This window comes from Typopeltis vanoorti, chromosome 19 (genome assembly GCF_054136105.1).
Source record: "Typopeltis vanoorti isolate ZY-2024b chromosome 19, IOZ_Tvanoo_1.0, whole genome shotgun sequence".
NCBI lineage: Eukaryota > Metazoa > Arthropoda > Arachnida > Uropygi > Thelyphonidae > Typopeltis > Typopeltis vanoorti.
This window is the reverse complement of record NC_143567.1, coordinates 15,957,087-15,977,036: the sequence shown is the minus strand read 5'-3', so window position 1 is coordinate 15,977,036 and position 19,950 is coordinate 15,957,087. Positions and strand designations below refer to the sequence as shown.

The 19,950-nt window shown below is 37.3% G+C and overlaps 1 protein-coding gene across 1 annotated transcript in view; it reads left to right on the top strand.

The window, feature by feature from the left end:
• The window catches only part of LOC150095877 (uncharacterized), a 710,412-nt gene that overhangs the window by 215,267 nt on the left and 475,195 nt on the right, over positions 1-19,950 (top strand). Inside the window, exons 19-20 of the mRNA XM_090409554.1 lie at positions 3,123-3,302; positions 9,974-10,198. Of these exons, the coding sequence (XP_090265680.1) occupies positions 3,123-3,302; positions 9,974-10,198 (405 nt within the window). The remainder of the gene's footprint in view (positions 1-3,122; positions 3,303-9,973; positions 10,199-19,950) is intronic.

The window sequence follows — 19,950 nt, the reverse complement described above, 5'->3', positions numbered from 1 at the left end:
TTCCAATATCTCAGCAATGTTATATTGCCATCTGGGAACATAAAACTATGATATGTGCATGCAGGCACTATAGCAAGCAAATGAGGCTGAAGAAGGCATGGTCCTAGAATCCTGAAGGTGCCCCCATAGCAGGCTAAATTGGGTTGTCCTGGCTATTGGGTTGATGTTCTGAGGATGCAAGCTTTCCAAATTTGGGGCAGTCTCATGCACCCAAATTTGTTGAGATTTGGGAAGTTTTTAGTGCTGAGGCTGTTTCCAGGAACAATCTTTCATATTTATATTTGCTACACTATAGTAAAGTGGCTTTCTTCCAGCGTATTCTGTGATGGGTATCTAGTACATGGGCTGCAAGTCTGAGTGGCTGTATTGGTGAAGCTGGATGTAGTCTTTGTGCTCAGATATCCTGACATTAGCGTCCTGCCTGTTTGGCCATAGTAGGTGAGTTTACAGCTGCAAGGGACCTGGTATACTCCAGGTAGGTCTAGGGTAAGTGGCTGATCTTTGGTGGAGCAGATAAGGCATGCCAATTTCTTATGTGGTTTGTAACAGGTAGTCAGGTCATATTTTTTTAGGATTTTTGTGAACTTTACAGACGTGCCACAGATATATGGAATGGTGATAGATTTAGTGTAATCTCTGTTAAGAGGGGGGGGGGGGTTGTTAATTGGTTATAATGTGTGAGCACTTTGGCTAATTTGTTTGATTCCCCCACATACAAATTAGCCAAACGTTTAGCCAATGTGCTCACACATTATACTGGCAACACACCATCACACATTAAAAACTCAACCCACTTTAAAGCCAGTATAGAAACCTCTCACCCCAACACACTGACATAATGCTCAGTTTTGATGCCTTCTCCTTATTCACAAATGTCCCACTTGAAGATACCTTAGATCTCATCCAAGCCAAATTTCCTCCTGATATCTCAGCCCTATTTCAGTTCACCATGAACTCAGGCCGTTTCGTTCATGCCACTCTCTCCACCCATGGCAAACTTCCTTATGGAGACTTTTGAAGAAAAAGCCTTAAATTCAGCCCCACAAAAACCCATTGTCTGGCTAAGCTACGTGGATGATGTGTTCGCTATTTGGCCAATGGCTTAGACATGCTCAACAACTTCCTAACATGCTTAAACAGTACCCCAGAATCCAGTTCACCTTGGAAAACAACAACAGTCTTCCTTTTCTAGACAGTCTGATTACATGCCAGACTGATGGATCCTTGGCTTTCTCTGTTTACAGAAAACTGACCCATACAGGTAGATACATTCGCCAGCAATCACCCCTCCCCCTCACAACAATATGGGATTATAAAAACCCTATATAACAGGGCTAAATTAATCTGTTTAGACAACAATGCCATAACTACTGAACTTAACCATATCCTTAACACCTTCTTAGCCAATGGCAACAGCCCCCAAAAAATCCAGAAAATATTAAAACCGTTAACACTTGACCAAAGACTAGTGACCGCAGATATGAGAGTCCTGAGAAAGATTAGAGGCATGAACAGATGGCATCAATGGCAATATCATATTAAAAATGAGGATATTAGGAAAGAACTTGACATTGTCAGCATCCAGGAATGCATTAGCAGAGCTAATCTCAGGTGGTATGGTCACTTAAATAGAATGGGAGAGGAAAGATTAGCAAAACAAGTGTTCTCTGCCAGGTTGGCAGGAAAACGACCCAGAGGAAGACCAAGATATAGGTGGATTGATACGGTACAAAGTGCCTTACACGATAGAAATATAAGATCTGATAATGTTGGAGTCTTGACAAGTAACAGACTGATTTGGAGGAAAATTGTAGATAGGAAGTTAGTAATGATGTAATTTTTTCATGTAGTACTGTCATATCCTTTACACCCCTTGAGGGTACATGGCAGGAATTTGATGATGATGATGATGTTTAACCCCCCCCCCCCTTCTTAACAGAGATTACACTAAATCTATCACCATTTCGTATATCTGAGGCACGTCTGAAGAGCTCACAAAAATCCTAAAAAAAATATGACCTGACTACCTGTTACAAATCACATAAGAAATTGGCATCCCTTATCCGCTATGCCAAAGACCAGCCACTTTCCCTAGACTTACCTGGAGTTTACCAGGTCTCTTGCAGCTGTAAATTGTCCCACTACAGCCAAACTGGCAGGAGAGCTAATATCAGTATATCCGAACACAAAGACTACATCCAGTTTCACCAATACAGCTGCTCAGGACTTGCAGACCATGCACTAGATACCCGAGTAGACGAGTTGCCCCAATCCTGAAAATACTTCAGGCACAAACTTTGTTTGCTAAAGTTGGATAAAGTATATAACTTCTTGGTATCTTTAATTTATAGTATATAAAAGTGAAAAAAACTTCCAACAGCATTCTCTAATCCAGAGTAATTTAATAATAAGGTGTGACACCTTTTGGCAACTCGAATATGAAAATATGACTTTCACATTACTTCAACCTTAGTATTACCTCTGGGTCTGGCTCTGACTGAAGAGATCTTGATAAAGGTTGAAACTGGTCTGGATAATGAACCTTCCCATAATGCATAACATTATACATGTCCAGAAGGAGATGTGCTTTACGGGATACTAAGGCAAGTGATGTGAAGTCTTAGCTTCCTTATACATGTCCAGAAGGAGATGTGCTTTGCATTACGGGATACTAAGGCAAGTGATGTGAAGTCTTAGCTTCCTTATACATGTCCAGAAGGAGATGTGCTTTGCATTACGGGATACTAAGATAAGTGATGTGAAGTCTTAGCTTCCTTATACATGTCCAGAAGGAGATGTGCTTTGCATTATGGGATACTAAGGCAAGTGATGTGAAGTCTTACCTTCCTTATACGAGTTGCCCCAGTCCTGAAAATACTTCAGGCACAAACTTGGTTTGCGTACACTTGGATAAAGGATTAAACCAAGTATATAATTTCTTGGTATCTTTAATTTATATTATGCAATATTTTGAGTTTGTACATGATTTATAAAATTATTGTTTATACATCCAGTTTGTTTGCATGCACTTTAGCTTGTGCCATTTGTGAAAATGTATTTTAAAATGAACACATTTTACTTTTTTTTGAAATTAATAAAGTAATCACTTCTTCCTGTTTTAGCTAAAATGTGCCCTACTCTTAAGAGTCCTGCAAATGGAATCATTCTCTCAACATATTCTTCTTTTCACTTTGGTGACATTGTTCATTTTCAGTGTGATTTTGGTTATATTATGATAGGCACCGCTACTTTACTTTGCACAAGCAATGGTGTTTGGAATGGCACTGTTCCAGCATGTGAATGTAAGTACATTTGCAAATTTTATAAAAATAAACTTTAAATTAATTTAGATATTATGCAGAAACATTTTACAGATTTATTATTGTGTAAAGATGAGTATAGTATGGAAGGTAACCAGTATTATGAGTCACTCAGTCTAATAAAAGGTAAAACTATGATGAAAATGAATTTCAATATTATTAGCACATCTTTAATGGTGTTAGCTTGAGGCAGTTCCATGGATGGAGGAATAGGAAGGGCAAGATATCATCAGTGCTTGGGAACTTGGGAAGAAATATTTATTAGTAGTAATTTGTGATATACAAGTTGTATATCACAAATGAGAAAGAGAAACAATTTGGTGTAAAGTGGATGACAAATAATATCAAACAAGAACTGCATGCGAAAAAGAGGTTATGAAAGAGAGACAGAGAGATGATCAGATTCATGAAGAATATGACTCAGGCCAAGACAGTGACTAGTATGGTAAGGAAGGCAAAACTGAAATATGAGAAGAGATTGGCCATGAGATCCAAGGGAAATCCCAAGGAATTCTTTCATTATGTGGCCATAGGAGGAGGAATGATTATGGAAGAATGATATTGTTGAATAAACATGGGAGTAGAGTGACTGATGCAAAAGACAAGAGCAGTAGATGAGGGAAAGACATATTCTGATATTTTTTTGGATTTTACAAGGCATTTGACAGGGTGCCAAATGATAAGCTGATATTTAATTACTGCACATAGGTTTAGATGTCAGATTAGTGATTTGGATTGGGGGATTGGCTGTCTGATAGATATATTGAGAGAGAATTTTGTATGAGGGAGCAGTATCAAGGAAACAGAAGGTCATATGTGGGTCCCACAGGGCTCAATATGGGGACTTGTATTATTTAACTTTCATGTTAATAACATTGTCAATGGATTACACAGGGATATTTAATTGTTTGCAGATAATGTGAAGTTGGGAAGGGTTATTAATAATAGTACAAATGTAGTAATCCTTCAGGAGCATTTGAATAAAATGGACAGATGGGAAATATAAATAGGGAATGGTAATTTAATTCAGCTAAATGTTAAGTTTTGAAGCCTGGGATACATCACTGGGAGGCTGCATAGTCTGCTGAAGGAACTGTACTGGAGGAAGTGGGGGAGGCAATGAATCTTATGAGACTTCAGTGATATATGACACTTTAATTGAACAATCAGGCCAGGAAATTGAGAGAGAGGAGAGATTTGGAAATATTTCAGAGAAGAGTGAATTAGATTATCAGATCTCTGGAATGTTGAGTATGAGGACAAATTGAGAGTATGCCATCTGCAGAGCTTAGTGAAACAGGAAGAGAGATAACATGATTTTGACATATATGAGACAGCAGTATTAAGGAAGCAGAAGGATATAAGTGGGTCCCACAGGGCTCAGTACAGGGACTTGTATTATTTAACCTTTATATCAATGACATTGTCAATAGATTGCAGGGAAATATTGAATAGTTTGCAGATAATGTGAAGTTGGGAAGGGTTATTAGTAATAGTGCAGATGTGGGTTTGAATAAAATGGACAGATGGGCAAATAAATGGGAATGTCAGTTTAATTCAGCTAAATGTAAAGGTTTGAAGTCTGGGATACATCAACTATGCGATACATAGTGAAGTAAAATGACAGAACAATAGGCCATTTCTAGAAGGGTGTGTGTGTGTGTGTGTGTGTTCACATGCATGCACATCCCATCAACAGAGTTACGAACCTGTATTTTGCTTTTAGAGTCATTGGTAAATGCATCATCTGAGAGTGAGTGAGTGTATGTGGAAACAATATGAGTTTAAAGTATGGTTTGATTATGAGGACCTCCATGATGTGTCTTTTGATTCCATAGAAATCTAGGAGACATCCAGAAATGTGAAATTATCATTTTTTGCATAGGTTGCATACCAAAAGCTATCATCTTGATCTGTCATTTACTTTTAGCAATGAACATAGGTATTTCTAATAATATAGTATAGTATTTAGTTAAGCAGTATTAATTTAGTTGATGGAAGTAATCAGAACTTATACTACCTTTACCACGAGTTGCCCCAGTCCTGAAAATACTTCAGGCACAAACTTTGTTTGCTTATACTTGGATAAAGGATTAAACCAAATATATAATTGGCAGCATTGATTTAATTATGTTGAAGCACTGTAATTTGTTTACTTAAACTTTGTGTAGTGTGTTGATTTTCTGTAATTTATTTACTTAAAATTTCTGCACTTATACTGTTTGGATATCGTTGATGTATTGCATCATTGATCTAATAGTGATGATATTTTAACTAGCTGATTTTTCATAAAATATGATATTTATGATATTCTTTTAACAACCAGTATTAAAAAAAAGTTATATATTGTAAATGTGAAAATAAATAGGAAAGAGAATATAGTATTACATATCTTTGATTACCCAATCACAAAAAAGTAGATGTTGCATGTCAGCTCTTTGCAGTTGGGTTGTCAGTTTTCTCTCTGGTTTTTATTATTACATAATTAGGGTGCATAGCTTCTTGATGCCATGATAAACAGGAAAAAAAAAAGACTGAAATAAGACCAAGATCTTAGGTTCATTGATCCATTTTATAATTCCTTTAAAGGATAAAATATAAGATCAATAACATTGGAAAACTTTCACATGATAATTAATTCAAAAGAAAATTGTTATTAGAAGCTAGTAATAATGAAACTTAATACTACCTTAGTGCCTTGTGCATTTCTCTAAGCTATTCTTAAACTTAATTTAACAGGCAGTGATGATGACAACGAAAATTAACGCATGAACATAGGGATAAGGATGTACTAAACTTTGGTAGCCAGATATTTCAACCTGAAAATTATAGGTCATCATCAGTGGCACTGGTGTAGTTGAATACAATGTAGAACACAAACAATGGATTATTTACAATAGTAAGAGCTACATGACGGCATACATAGAACAACACATGTAGTCTAGAGGAGAAGCATTAGATTATTTCAAAAAACATTTTTTTTAAATTATGTCTGATTTCAATGAGACTTTTCAATATCTTTGGTAAGGAAAGGCAGTCATTACAATTTAGGTAAGGGCAAGCTGTCCTACTTTGGCCAAACAGGCAGGACAGCCAATATCAGAATTTCAGAACACAAGGACTACATCCGGTTTCACCAATACAGCCACTCTGGTCTTGCTGACCATGCATTAGATACCTGTCATAGAATACGGTGGAAGAAAGCCACGATAGTACACCGTAATAAATACAAATATGAAAGGCTTTTCGTGGAATCAGCTTCAGCCCTAAGAAACAAACCAAACCTCAACAAATTTGGCTGCATGAGACTGCCTCAAATTTGAGAAATCTACATCAGAAGATCTACAGCCCAATCGCCCAAGAATACCAACATTTCCCGCTAGGGGGGCACTATCAGTACTTTAGGAGAAATAATAGCTTCCTGCTTCTTCCTCATTTACTGTTTGTTGTGCCTGCGTGCACGTGTCTTGTTCTTAAGTTTCTTGAAAATGTCAACGTGACGTTGCCGAAATATTGAAGTATATTAAAATTTATTTTAATGTATATCCTAGTTGACGTAATTTCCTTAAATTACTACTGAAAATGCATAACCAACGTCTAAGCCCTTCCACAAGAATTACAATAATCCACAGAGATGATATCGCATGTAAAGCACACCATTACAGTAAAATGAAGTTAAAGCTATCAAGACAACTGAATCGTCTCGCCTTCCTAAAACGCTGCTGGGATAACCAGATAATTCCTAACTGTGTGAAATTCAAGCACCACAAAAGGCTCTTCATATTTATAACTGTGCCAGCCAAGCCTTACTCAGAGAACAAATTGCTGCGACTCGCCGTTTACTGAATGATGCTATCTTAGCTATACAGGCACTCGAAGATGACCTTTCAAGCACCTTAAGCCACGAAATTTGGTCTATTTTATACGACATCTGTGCACTGCAGTGGAGAAAGAATTTAAAAAAGTACAAGATCGACACAGCAAAAAATTTGAAAATTTAAAAAAAAACTCGATCTCGAATCCACAACTTCCTACCAAAACGGTAGTCAATCTTTCGTCATTTAGTGTAAAACCTGAAGCACTTGATGCCTTCGCACATGGCCACAACTTCGCCATCGCACCCAGAAGAATACCTGCTGAAGATATTATGATAAGAATTGAATGCGGGATACGACACCTTCCAAACCACGTCGCCAACGATATTACACTGGACGTAGCTTGTGTTCTGACCAAAGCTAAACCACCAAAAGCCAACATGCCCAATAAGGAAATTAAATCTCTACTGGAATTAAAGAAAAACAAGAAAATAATAATCACCAAACCTGATAAAGGGAATGCCACAGTATTGCTTAACCAAAAGGATTACACAGGCAAGCTGAAAGCTTTAATTGTTAGATCGGGCTAATTACCTACCTATTGAGTACAATCCCACCAACTCACAAATTAGAAAACTCCACAGGCTCCTTAAGAAGGTCACTTCTTGGCCTGTAGAAATCACCAACAAATTAAAACCATTTAACTCCATACCCCCCCCCCCCCGTATTTATGGACTCCCAAAAATACATAACAAAAATGCGCCATTACATCCCATAGTGGATGGCATTGATTCCCCCACATACAAACTAGCTAAGCATTTAGCCAAAGCTCTCTCACACTATACTGGCAACACACCTTCACACATAAAAAAACTCAGCCCACTTCAAAGCCAGCACAGAAAACCTTACACTCAAACACACTGACATAATGGTCAGTTTTGATGCCTCCTCCTTATTCACAAATGTCCCACTCAGAGAATCCTTAGAGCTAATCCAAGCTAAATTTCCTCCCGATATCACAGCCCTTTTTCAGTTCACAATGAACTCAGGCTATTTTGTTTGGCAAGGAAAATTCTACAAACAAATAGAGGAGACAGCCATGGGTTCTCCACTCTCCCCACCCTTGGCCAACTTTTACATGGAGACTTTTGAAGAGAAAACCTTAAACTCTGCCCCACAAAAACCAACCATTTGGCTTCGCTATGTTGATGATGTGTTTGCTATTTGGCCACATGGCTCCAATGCACTCCTCTCCTTCCTAACACATATAAACAACCAACACCCCAGAATCAAATTCACCCTGGAAGAAGAAAAAAACAACTGCCTTCCTTTCTTAGACACACTAGTCACCTGCCAGCCTGATGGAACCCTGGTTTTCTCAGTCTATAGAAAACCCACCAATACATTCACCAACAATCCAACCACCCCTCCTCGCAACAATATGGAGTCATTAAGACACTACACAACAGGGCTAAACTTATCTGTTCAAATGACAATGCCCTAACCACAGAACTAAACCACATTCACAACACTTTCTCAGCCAATGGCTACCCCCCCCCCCCCTCACAACAAGGATTACTCTAAATCCATCACCATACCCTATATCTGAGGCACCTCGGAAAAAATTACAAAAATCCTAAAAAAACATGACTTAACTTCTTGTTACAGACCATATAAAAAATCGGCTTCCCTTATCCGCTCTACTAAAGACCAACCTCCCCCCCCCTAGCCCTACCTGGTGTATACCAGGTCCCTTGCAGCTGTAAGCTGTGCTACTTTGGCCAAATAGGCAGAACAGCCAATATCAGAATTTCAGAACAAAAGGACTACATCTGGTTTCACCAATACAGCCACTCTGGTCTTGCTGACCATACGCTGGATACCTGCCATGGAATACGGTGGAAGAAAGCCACGATAATACACTTTAGTAAATATAAATATGAAAGGCTTTTCATGGAATCAGCTTCAGCCCTAAAATACGATCCAAACCTCAACAAATTTGGCTGCATGAGACTGCCTCAAATTTGGGAAACCTACATCAGAAGACCTCCAGCTCAATTGCCAAAGAATACCAACATTGTCTGCTAGGGGGCACCATCAGAACTTCAGGAGAAATAATAGCTTCCTGCTTCTTCCTCATTTACTGTTTGTTGTGCCTACGTGCACGTGTCTTGTTCTTAAGTTTCTTGAAAATGGCAACGTGATGTTGCTGAAATATTGAAGTATATTAAAATTTATTTTAATATATATTGATGTTGTAATTTCCTTAAATTACTTAGTAAAAAATTCCACGAGAAAGAGGTAAGGGCAATAGAGCAAGGCCTTGGCATTCTCTTTAAACAAATATTCAAACTTGTGATCGCAGTGATGCAGTAAATTGTTCCAGACTAGAGAATATTGTGGTTGGTATCATTTCCATGTGATATAGGTCAGATTTCTTGTTAACGATGTAAGACTGTGATCTAGTAATCACAGAACATCCAGTTTGTCTGAAGTAGGAAAGGTGACCATCAGATGTAATTTGGTATATCCCAGAAGAAAAAGAGATCATTTATCTTTAAAAGATGGCAACCAAGAGGAAAGTTTGTTGAAAGGAATGAATGCAATCATTAGATTGTATTTTTAAAGGATTTTTTGAAATTGGTTCAGAGATATCATAAATGATAATTGTTGGTGAATTTCCTAGAAATCTCAATTACACTTAATAAATTTATTTCTTTCAGGAGCGTGAACTGCCATCTATACTTAATGATATTATTCAATATAATAATAAAATTCCATTGAAAAAAGTTTTTAAATTGTTTTTAATATAGTTCTTGTAAATTTCTACAATTCTAGATGCCCAGTGTGAAGCACTCTCAGATGACCCATCTCAAGGACTCTCTACGCACTTTAATGTTAATGGGAAGTTCATCCCCTTTTTTGAAAATGTTACTATTTCTTGCAATGAGATTGGACGACCACTTCGCTCAACATCAACTGCAAGCTTCCGACAATGTGTATATGATCCACAAGATGGCCAACCAGATTATTGGCTTTCTGGAGCTCCACCATCATGTCCAAGTAAGAAAACAAATTGCCATTGTTTATTATTCGCGTTCTTCTTCTTATTATTAAGAGAGACCTCCAGGGAATCAGGGACTTATTGAAAGAGGCCACATATCACTATACTAGCTGTCATACCTTTCTTGAATTCATTCACACTATCTGCACTCACCACCTCCAATGGCAATCCATTCCAATCATGCACCGCACTATGAGAGAAAAATCTAGCTCTCACCTCTTTCTTTGCTGCAATCATTCTCAACTTCCATGGATGACCTCTCACCCTTCATAAAACAAAAATTCCATCTTGTAAGTCTCAATCATATGACCCCTCTTTATCCTGTTTGCTAGAATCTGCAGTCCGTAAATATCTCAATCATAATCTGTATTCTGCAATATTGATATGAACATTCTCTTTTGCACTCTCTCTTTCTCTCACTGGATATCTCATCACACCACACCAAAGTGCATCACTTTGTATTTATTAACATTGAAATAACAGCTATTTTCACATGCCCACAGCTCCAGCCTATTCTACAAGTATTGCATATGATCTGCAGCGTTGCTGATTACTCTGTCTGTCTGTCTTTGCATCATTAGCAAATAGCTGCATACCACCTGTTTATATTACATACATCCTTACCAATATCATTATTGTAAAGCCTGAATAACAATAGGCCAAGGACTGAACCCTGGGGTACACTACTGGTTACCTTAAATCTTGTACACTCACATCACCCACATACCACTTTTTGATATCTGTCAATCAGCCATCCTTTTACCCATGGTAATATTTTATAATCTAATCTCATATTCTCCAATATACGCAAGACTTCTATGCTGTATTCTGTTAAAAACCTTAGCAAAATCCAAAAGTACCATGGTGTATCCATTCTTCTTGTTTAACTCAACAGTAACATTATTATAGTATGTGAGCAAGTTGCTTAAACATGACATTTCCTTGGTAAATCCTTGCTGTTCATTACAAAGTATAGATTCTCTGTGTGATCTCTTACCAACTTTTCCAAAATCTTCACCATCATTCCAGAGATACTGATAGGTCAATAGTTAGACACACCAGTCATTACATCACCCTTGTTCAATGGAATTATCATTAATTTTTTATCACAGTTGTAGAGTCTTCCCTGTGCTGAGATTATACTTCCCTCTGCTCAAATTATACATATAGGTCAAAGGAATAGCTAGTTCAACTTTTATCATCCGTTCTGATATCCCATCAGTCTTTATTTCCAAATTCTTATTATATTTGTGTGACAGCTCTAGTGTCTCCTCCACCTCATACACCTGAGTTTCTTCTTCCAGTGACAAGGTAGCAGTGTGTTCAGTGTTGCACACACACCAAGTTGATTGCTATAAGCAAAGTGGGCACTCATTAGTTCAACAATCTCTTCTTCTGTAAGTGTCATCTACATACCATCTGCATTCTCTAGAGTTATTTATTCTTTCATATTCATTCTTTCTTTACTTTCTGCATAGATGTGAGACTGCAGATAATGATGTGAGTCTGAACTTTCTCATTTCATTTCTGTTACTTCCTTTAGATAATGGAAGAAGTGAAGCAAGCTTTAAGTGTTCTATAAATTTGCATGTTCAAAAGATTTATTTACGATATATGTAAAGAGCTTTATCTTATTCTTAATAATACTGTGCTGTTTTTGGACAGTTATATTATCACATTCCATTTTTTCCTCCCTTTCCTTAATTTTTTATATGTGTTTCCCACCCACAAAATGTTATTTGTAAACCTGTAGTCATTTGTACTGTGGATGTTTGGCCAAGAATATTTTTTTAAAAATTTTTATCCCTTTTATATAATATTTAGTATTATTTATTTATTTTTTTATGTAGTCAGGAAACCCTTCTCTAGAGACCAAATGTGGGACTTTTTGAAGCCACTTCAGGCCTCTAATAAGCAGGATGATTACCATATTCTTTACCACATTCCTTCTCATTTCCTGCATATAGATACATTGCATTCTTTATCCACAGGAAGTGACTTATGTACTTTGCCTATTTGTAGGAAAAAAATCACCACTACCATAGTTAGAGATTATTTATTTCATTAAGAACTCCATTCTTTACTTTTATTGTTCATACAAGAAAGAAAATAAAAAAGGTAAGGATATCCTATATGTCTGGAGTATTATCTTGAATGACTGCTAAACAAAACAAGCTGTGACAGAACAGTAGCAGAACATTTTCAAGAGGAATGCAAACAGGAGCATATCAATTCTTGTGGTAGAAAAAGCCATCAAAAACTTCAAGTGTGAAAAGGCAGCAGTAGTAGATAATATTTGTTCAGAAATGCTCAAATATACAGATATAACAGTTTTGCAGTGGCTACACTGCATAATTCAAAAGACCTGGTAAGAAGATTGAATTCCAGATAATTGGAGTATCACTCTCATAGTTCCCATCTATAAAAAAGGAAATAAAGCTGACTGTGAGAATTACAGAGGAATTTCTTTACTAAGTGTTCCACATAAGATTTGAGCAAGCATACTTTGAAAAGAAGCTGATATAAATTGGAAGTGAAAGTTGGAAAAGCTGAGTTCAAGCCAAATAGAGGTTGTTAAGATCAGATTTTTGCTTTATGACAAATAGCTTAGAAAATATGGGAATATGACAAGGATTACTTAAGTTTGTAGATCTGGGAAAGGCATATGTGGTTCCCAGAGAAAAGCATTCAAAGCACTACAATTATTATATGGGGCAACTGGAACATTATGTATAGAGCAATACGTAATCCATATTTAAGTTGTAAGTCAGCTGTTAGAATTGAAAGAAATACAGAAAAATGGTTTGATGTAAAATCAGGGATAAGACAAGGATGCACATTTTCTCTACTCTTATTCATCATCTGTATGGATCAATTATGAAAGAAAGTGGCATTAAACCTAATATTAGATTCGGAGATATCAAACTTAGTTATTTTGCTTTATGCATCCAGTACAAGTCTTCAGGATTTTCTAACTAAATTGAATAACAGCTGTAACAAATTTGGGCTGTGCACCTGCTTCATATTCTCTATGCACCTGCCTATGAAAATAGGCAGGTGCATAGAGAATATCAGCTGCATTCTGATTGCAGATCCTATAGAACAAGTAAAATATTTCAGTTATTTAGGTACAGTTTAAGTGATGATGGCAAATTAAATTTGGAAATGAACAACAGAATAAGCAAAGCTATATCCATACTTGAAGTAGAAAAAGAAATCAAAAGCCTGAAATGTGGAAAGGAAGCTGGAATAGATGATATTCGAACAGAAATACTCAAGTATGGAGGTATAAAAGTCTTATAGTAGTTGCACTGCATAGTTCAGAAAGCCTGGACAGAGGTACAAATTCCAGATGATTGGAGTAGAGCTCTCATAGTACCCATGCATTAAAAGGGAAATAAAACTGAATGTAAAAATTACAGAGGTATTTTTCTACTGAGTGTTCCTGGTAAGATTATGCAAGTATACTTGAGAAACGATTCAGGATTGTGTAAAGGAAGCTTGGTGAACAAGCTGGATTCAGGCCAAATAGAGGCTGCCAGGATCAGATTTTCATTTTACGACAAGTAGTTGAGAAATCATGGGAATATAAGAAAGATCTGCATTTAAATTTTTTTAGATCTGGAAAAGGCATGTGACAAGGTGCCAAGAGAGAAGCCAGGTTACCACTGAATACCTCAACAATGCCTTCTACAGCAGTTACCATTCTACCACTTTTATTCATTAGCATCATCTTATAGTTCGCCCACCGATTAGAGATCCTTCGACACTTCTGCACATCTCAGAAAAAGGAGAATCCATTCCGATAATAGGGTAATCACTCCATATTGTGGAATGAGTTGTTTATTATTACCGGTCGGAAAATTAACTTCTCTTTTATGATTATTGTAGTTAACTATGCTGCTTGTGTAACATTTGGAAAATTTTACCTATAAAGCACGTGATTTCGCGTGTTGGCGACCAATTCAGACATCTTTCATTTCTTTCTCCCCTTCAGCATGAATCGACTATTCTTGGAAAGACGCGAAGCAGAAACCTACAAACGGTGGGCGAACTATACCATGGTCATTCTTCCTTCTACTTGCCATGTATCTAAAAGACGCTCTAGGGTTTTTCTTCACCTGCTTTGCCAATTTCTGCTCATACTGCACTTTTGTGCAGAAAATCAAGGAAAAGAAGGAGTAGCCATAGTATTTCAAGTAGAGTGGTGTGGGCAAATATCAGAATGGGGAATGAATAATGAGACTTATTTGTGCCTATCATCCCACAGAAGATTCTACTAGGGTAGAAGTGGAGGAATTTTTTGAAGTTTAGAGAAAGCAACTGACACAATGAAAAATGAAAAGTTGATCCTTGTTGGGGATCTAAATAGCATAGTACGAAATGATTGTCAGACATTTAAAAATATTTAGCCAAGTTAGCCGGTCTTGGGTGTGGACAGTAGGGTTTTTTCCCCAGTTTATCCTGTTGTTTTTCATCCCACAAAGCAGGCAAACAGGCCTTGAGAACTCAACACTACAGGACATAGGATACACCGGGGCATAGGGCTGACCACCTGATCCTGTGAACGGTTTGAGGTCCGATGATGAATTAACCCTCGACACCACAAGGTAAAAGAGGGTATAAAGAAGTTGAGATGAGATGAGATAAAAATATTTTGGAAAAATTAGGAGAAAAGAGCAAAACTAATAATAATGGCAAATACCTGTTGGATTTCTGCTCAGAACATGGACTGGTTATTACTAACACAATATTCCAACATTAAAATGTGCACAAATTCACATGGAGAGAAGAGGCAAGGAATAAGAAAAGTCTCATTGACTATGTTATTGTTGATAGTGATGTTTTCCCACTGGTGCAGGACACCAGAGTGTACAGAGGATTTGAAATTGGAAGTGATCACCATTTAGTCTTGAGCAGGATAAAATTGAATTTCATATTGAAAAGAATTAACATGTAAGAAAGTTTTAAAGCAAATAAAAGTTGAGCAGCTGTTAGATGTGAACTGTAGACTAAAATTCACAAAAATAATTGAAGAAAAAAATGAGAGTTTGAGAACAGGAACCAAACCTTGGTGATTCAGTGGCAAGCCCTGAAGAAAACATTGATTGATTCAGCCAGAGAGGCACATGGCGAGGTTGTCTACAAGGATAGAAAAATCGGAACTACATGGTGGACACAGGAAGTTAAAGAAGCAGTGAAGGAAAAGAAGAAAGCATATCTAAAGTTCCTGGCAAATAATTCGGCTTGTGCTCGTAGCGAATACAGAGACAAATGTAAGAAAGCTAAACACTGTGTAAAACTAGCTAAACAAAAGTCATGGGAAGACTTTGTAAGAACACAGAAAATAAATATCAAGAAGGCAGAAAGATATTCTGGAGGTTGTTAAGGAAGCTCAGAAATGGAGGAAAGAGTTCTGTAAAAGAAATTAGAGATGATTAAGGTGACATGAAAACAGGAGAATAGGATATCCTTGAAGTATGGAGTAATTATTCAAAAAAATTGCTAAATGGAACAATCAGTGACAGCACAGTGGTAAAAACACTGACCAGGCATGCAACCAGGAATACATATCCATACTTTAGTGATGATGGCATCCACATGGTTAGCCTAGTGGCTATGTACTTCACAACCATATGCCTGGGGAAGGAGTGTCCTAGGTTTGATTCCCATCGACGACTTAAGGATCTTCCTCAGCCATAGCCAAGTAAGTCGGTCTTGGGTGGGGACAGCAGGTTTTTTTCCACCAGTTTATTTGGGTTTTTTTTCATCCCGCAAGCAGGCAAACCGGCTCCGTGAACACACAGGCCACTGTCATAGGATATAGTTATTACTTCAACCAGTCCTAAGTGGCTGTTGAGGAAACGGGGGGAACTCCACATGAATAAATAAAAGTGATGAATGCAAATTAAATTTGGAAATGAACAGAAAATTAATTAAAGCTATATCCATACTTGAAATTGAAGTAGAAAAAGCCATCAAAAGCCTGAAATGTGAAAAGGCAGTTGGAATAGATGATATTCGACGAGAAATGCTCAAGTATGGAGGTATGAAAGTTTTACAGTGGCTGCACTGCATAGTTCAGAAGGCCTGGACAGAGGGACAAATTCTGGATGATTGGAGTAGAGCTCACATAGTGCTCATATATAAATAGGGAAATGAAACTGAATGTGATAATTACACAGGTATTTTTCTACTGAGTCTTCCTGGTAAGATTTAGGCAAGTATACTTGAGAAACAGTTGAATAGGATTGTGTAAGGGAAGCTTGGTGAAGAGCAAGCTGGATTCAGGTCAAATAGAGGCCATCAGGATCAAATTTTCATGTTACGTAAAATAGTTAAGAAATTGTGGGAATATAACAAAGATCTGTATTTAAGTTTTGTAGATCTGGAAAATGCATATGACAGGGTGCCAAGAGAGAAGCTGTTCAAAGTGCTACAGTTGTATGGTGTCAATGGAGCATTATATCAAGCAATACTTAGTCTTTATTTGAGTTGTAAGTCAACAGTTAGAATTGAAGAAAGTACAGGAAGATGGTTTAATATTAAATCTGGTGTCAGACAAGGATGTGCTTTATCCCCTCAGTTATTTGTTATCTATATGGATCACATTATGAAGGAAAGTGGCATTAAACCTGATAACAAAATTGAACATCTCAGCTCTTTATTCTCTGCAGATGATGTTTTTTTTTTTTTTTTTTTTTTTTTTTTTTTTTTTTTTTTAACTAAGTAATCACTAGGATATAAATTAAAATAACTTTTAATAATATACTTCAATATTTCGGCAACATCACATTGCCATTTTCAAGAAACTTAAGAACAAGACACGTGCACGCAGGCACAACAAACAGTAAATGAGGAAGAAGCAGGAAGCTATTCTTTCTCTTGTCCTGAAGTCCTGATGGTGCCCTAGCGGGCAATGTTGGTATTCTTGGGCGATTGGGCTGAAGGTCTTCTGATATAGGTTTCCCAAATTTGAGGCAGTCTCATGCAGCCAAATTTGTTGAGGTTTGGATTGTTTCTTAGGGCTGAAGCTGATTCCATGAAAAGCCTTTCATACTTGTATTTCCTACGGTGTACTATTGTGGCTTTCTTCCACCGTATTCTATGGCAGGTATGCAGCGCATGGTCAGCAAGACCAGCGTCGCTGTACTGGTGAAACCGGATGTAGTCCTTGTGTTCTGAAATTCTGATATTGGCTGTCCTGCCTGTTTGGCCAAAGTAGGACAGCTTACATCTGTCCTACTTTGGCCAAATGGCATTGATTTCCCCACATACAAACTAGCTAAACATTTGGCCACAGCTCTCTCACACTATACTGGCAACACACCTTCACACATAAAAAAACTCAACCCACTTCAAAGCCAGCATAGAAAACCTTACACTCAAAGACACTGACATAATGGTCAGTTTTGATGTCTCCTCCATATTCAAAAATGTCCCACTCAAAGAATCCTTAGAGCTAATCCAAACTAAATTTCCTTTCGATATCACAGCCCTTTTTCAGTTCACAATGAACTCAGGCTATTTTGTTTGTCAAGGAAAATTCTACAAACAAATAGAGGGCACAGCCATGGGTTCTCCACTCTCCCCACCTTTGGCCAACATTTATATGGAGACTTTTGAAGTGAAAGCCTTAAACTCTGCCCCACAAAACCAACCATTTGGCTTCGCTATGTTGATGATGTGTTCGCTATTTGGCCACATGGCTCCGATGCACTCCTCTCCTTCCTAACACACTTAAACAACCAACACCCCAGAATCAAATTCACCCTGGAAGAAGAAAAAAACAACTGTCTTCCTTTCCTAGACACACTAGTTACCTGCCAGCCTGATGGAACCTTGGTTTTTTCAGTCTATAGAAAACCCACCCGTATAGGCAGATACATTCACCAACAATCCCACCACCCCTCCTCGCAACAATATGGAGTCAATAAGACACTAAACAACAGGGCTAACTTATCTGTTTCAATGACAATGCCCTAAACACAGAACTAAACCACATTCACAACACTTTTTCAGCCAATGGCGATCCTCCCCCCCCCCCACCCCCAAATCCAAAAAAATATTGAAACCAGTAAACCATAACCCCCCCCCCCCTCACAACAAGGATTACTCTAAATCCATCACCATACCCTATATCCAAGGCACCTCGGAAAAAATTACAAAAATCTTAAAAAAACATGACTTAACTCCTTGCTGCTGTAAGCTGTCCTACTTTGGCCAAACAGGCAGGACAGCCAATATCAGAATTTCAGAACACAAGGACTACATCCGGTTTCACCAATACAGCCACTCTAGTCTTGCTGACCATGCACTGGATACCTGCCATAGAATACGGTGGTAGAAAGCGACGATAGTACACTGTAGTAAATACAAGTATGAATGACTTTTCATGGAATCAGCTTCAGCCCTAAGAAACAATCCAAACCTCAACAAATTTGGCTGCATGAGACTGCCTCAAATTTGGGAAACCTACAGCCAAGAATACCAACATTGCCCACTAGGGGCACTATCAGGAGGACTTTAGGAGAAATAATAGCTTGTTGTCGTGCACGCAGGCATAACTGTTTGTTGTGCCTGCATGCATGTGTCTTGTTCTTAAGTTTCTTGAAAATGGCAACGTGACGTTGCTGAAATATTGAAGTATATTATTAAAATTTATTTTAATTTATAGCCTAGTTGACGTTGTAATTTCCTTAAATTACTTAGTTAAAAATGCATAACCTTTCCACAAGAATGCAGATGATGTTATTATACTTCTAAATAAATCTGCTACAAGTCTGCAAGATTCCCTGACTAAATTGAATAACTGTTGTAATAGAGCATTGAAAATATCAACTGCATTGTGAGTGACCTATAGAACAAGTAAGACATTTCTGCTACTTAAGCACTATTTTTAGTGAAGATGGTAAATTAAATATGGACATATACAAGAGAATCAACAAAGCTGGTATGGTAGGAAGTCAACTGAATAAATTCATATGAAATAAGAGAGAAATTACTCAAAACACTAAATTAGCTGTATACAAGTACAGACAGTGTTAAAACCAATTTTAACTTATGGATATGAGAGGTGAATTAGAAGTCAAACACTTGACCAAAGACCAGAGACCGCAGATATGAGAGTCCTGAGAAAGATTAGAGGCGTAAACAGATGGCATCAATGGCAATATCATATTAAAAACGAGGAAATTAGGAAAGAACTTAACATTATTACATCCAGGAATGTGTTAATGGAGGTAATCTTAGGTAGTATGGTCACTTAAACAGAATGGGAGAGGAAAAATTAGCAAAGTACGTGTTCTCTGCCAGATTGGCAGAAATAAGATCCAGAGGAAGACCAAGATATAGTTGGATTGATACAGTAAAAAGTGCCTTAGAAGATAGAAATGTAAGATCTTATAATGTTGGCATCTTGACAGGTAATAGATTGATTTCAATGAAAATTGTAGATAGGAAGTTAGTAATGATGTAAATTTTTCATGTAGTACTGTCATATCCTGTACAACCCCCCCCCCCCCCCCCTTTGAAGGTACATGTCAGGAATTTGATGATGATGATGACTGCACTTTTCCTTACTGAATCACTCTCCTGGCTTGTTCTTTACACTCTTCATGTAACTGATTATTATCATTATTCATCTTGTTATGTTAATTTACACTGATATTTATTTCTAAATAAAGATATTAATTTGAATTTATTATGTATCTCAGTCAATCAATCTCTTCAATATAAATTGATTTATAAT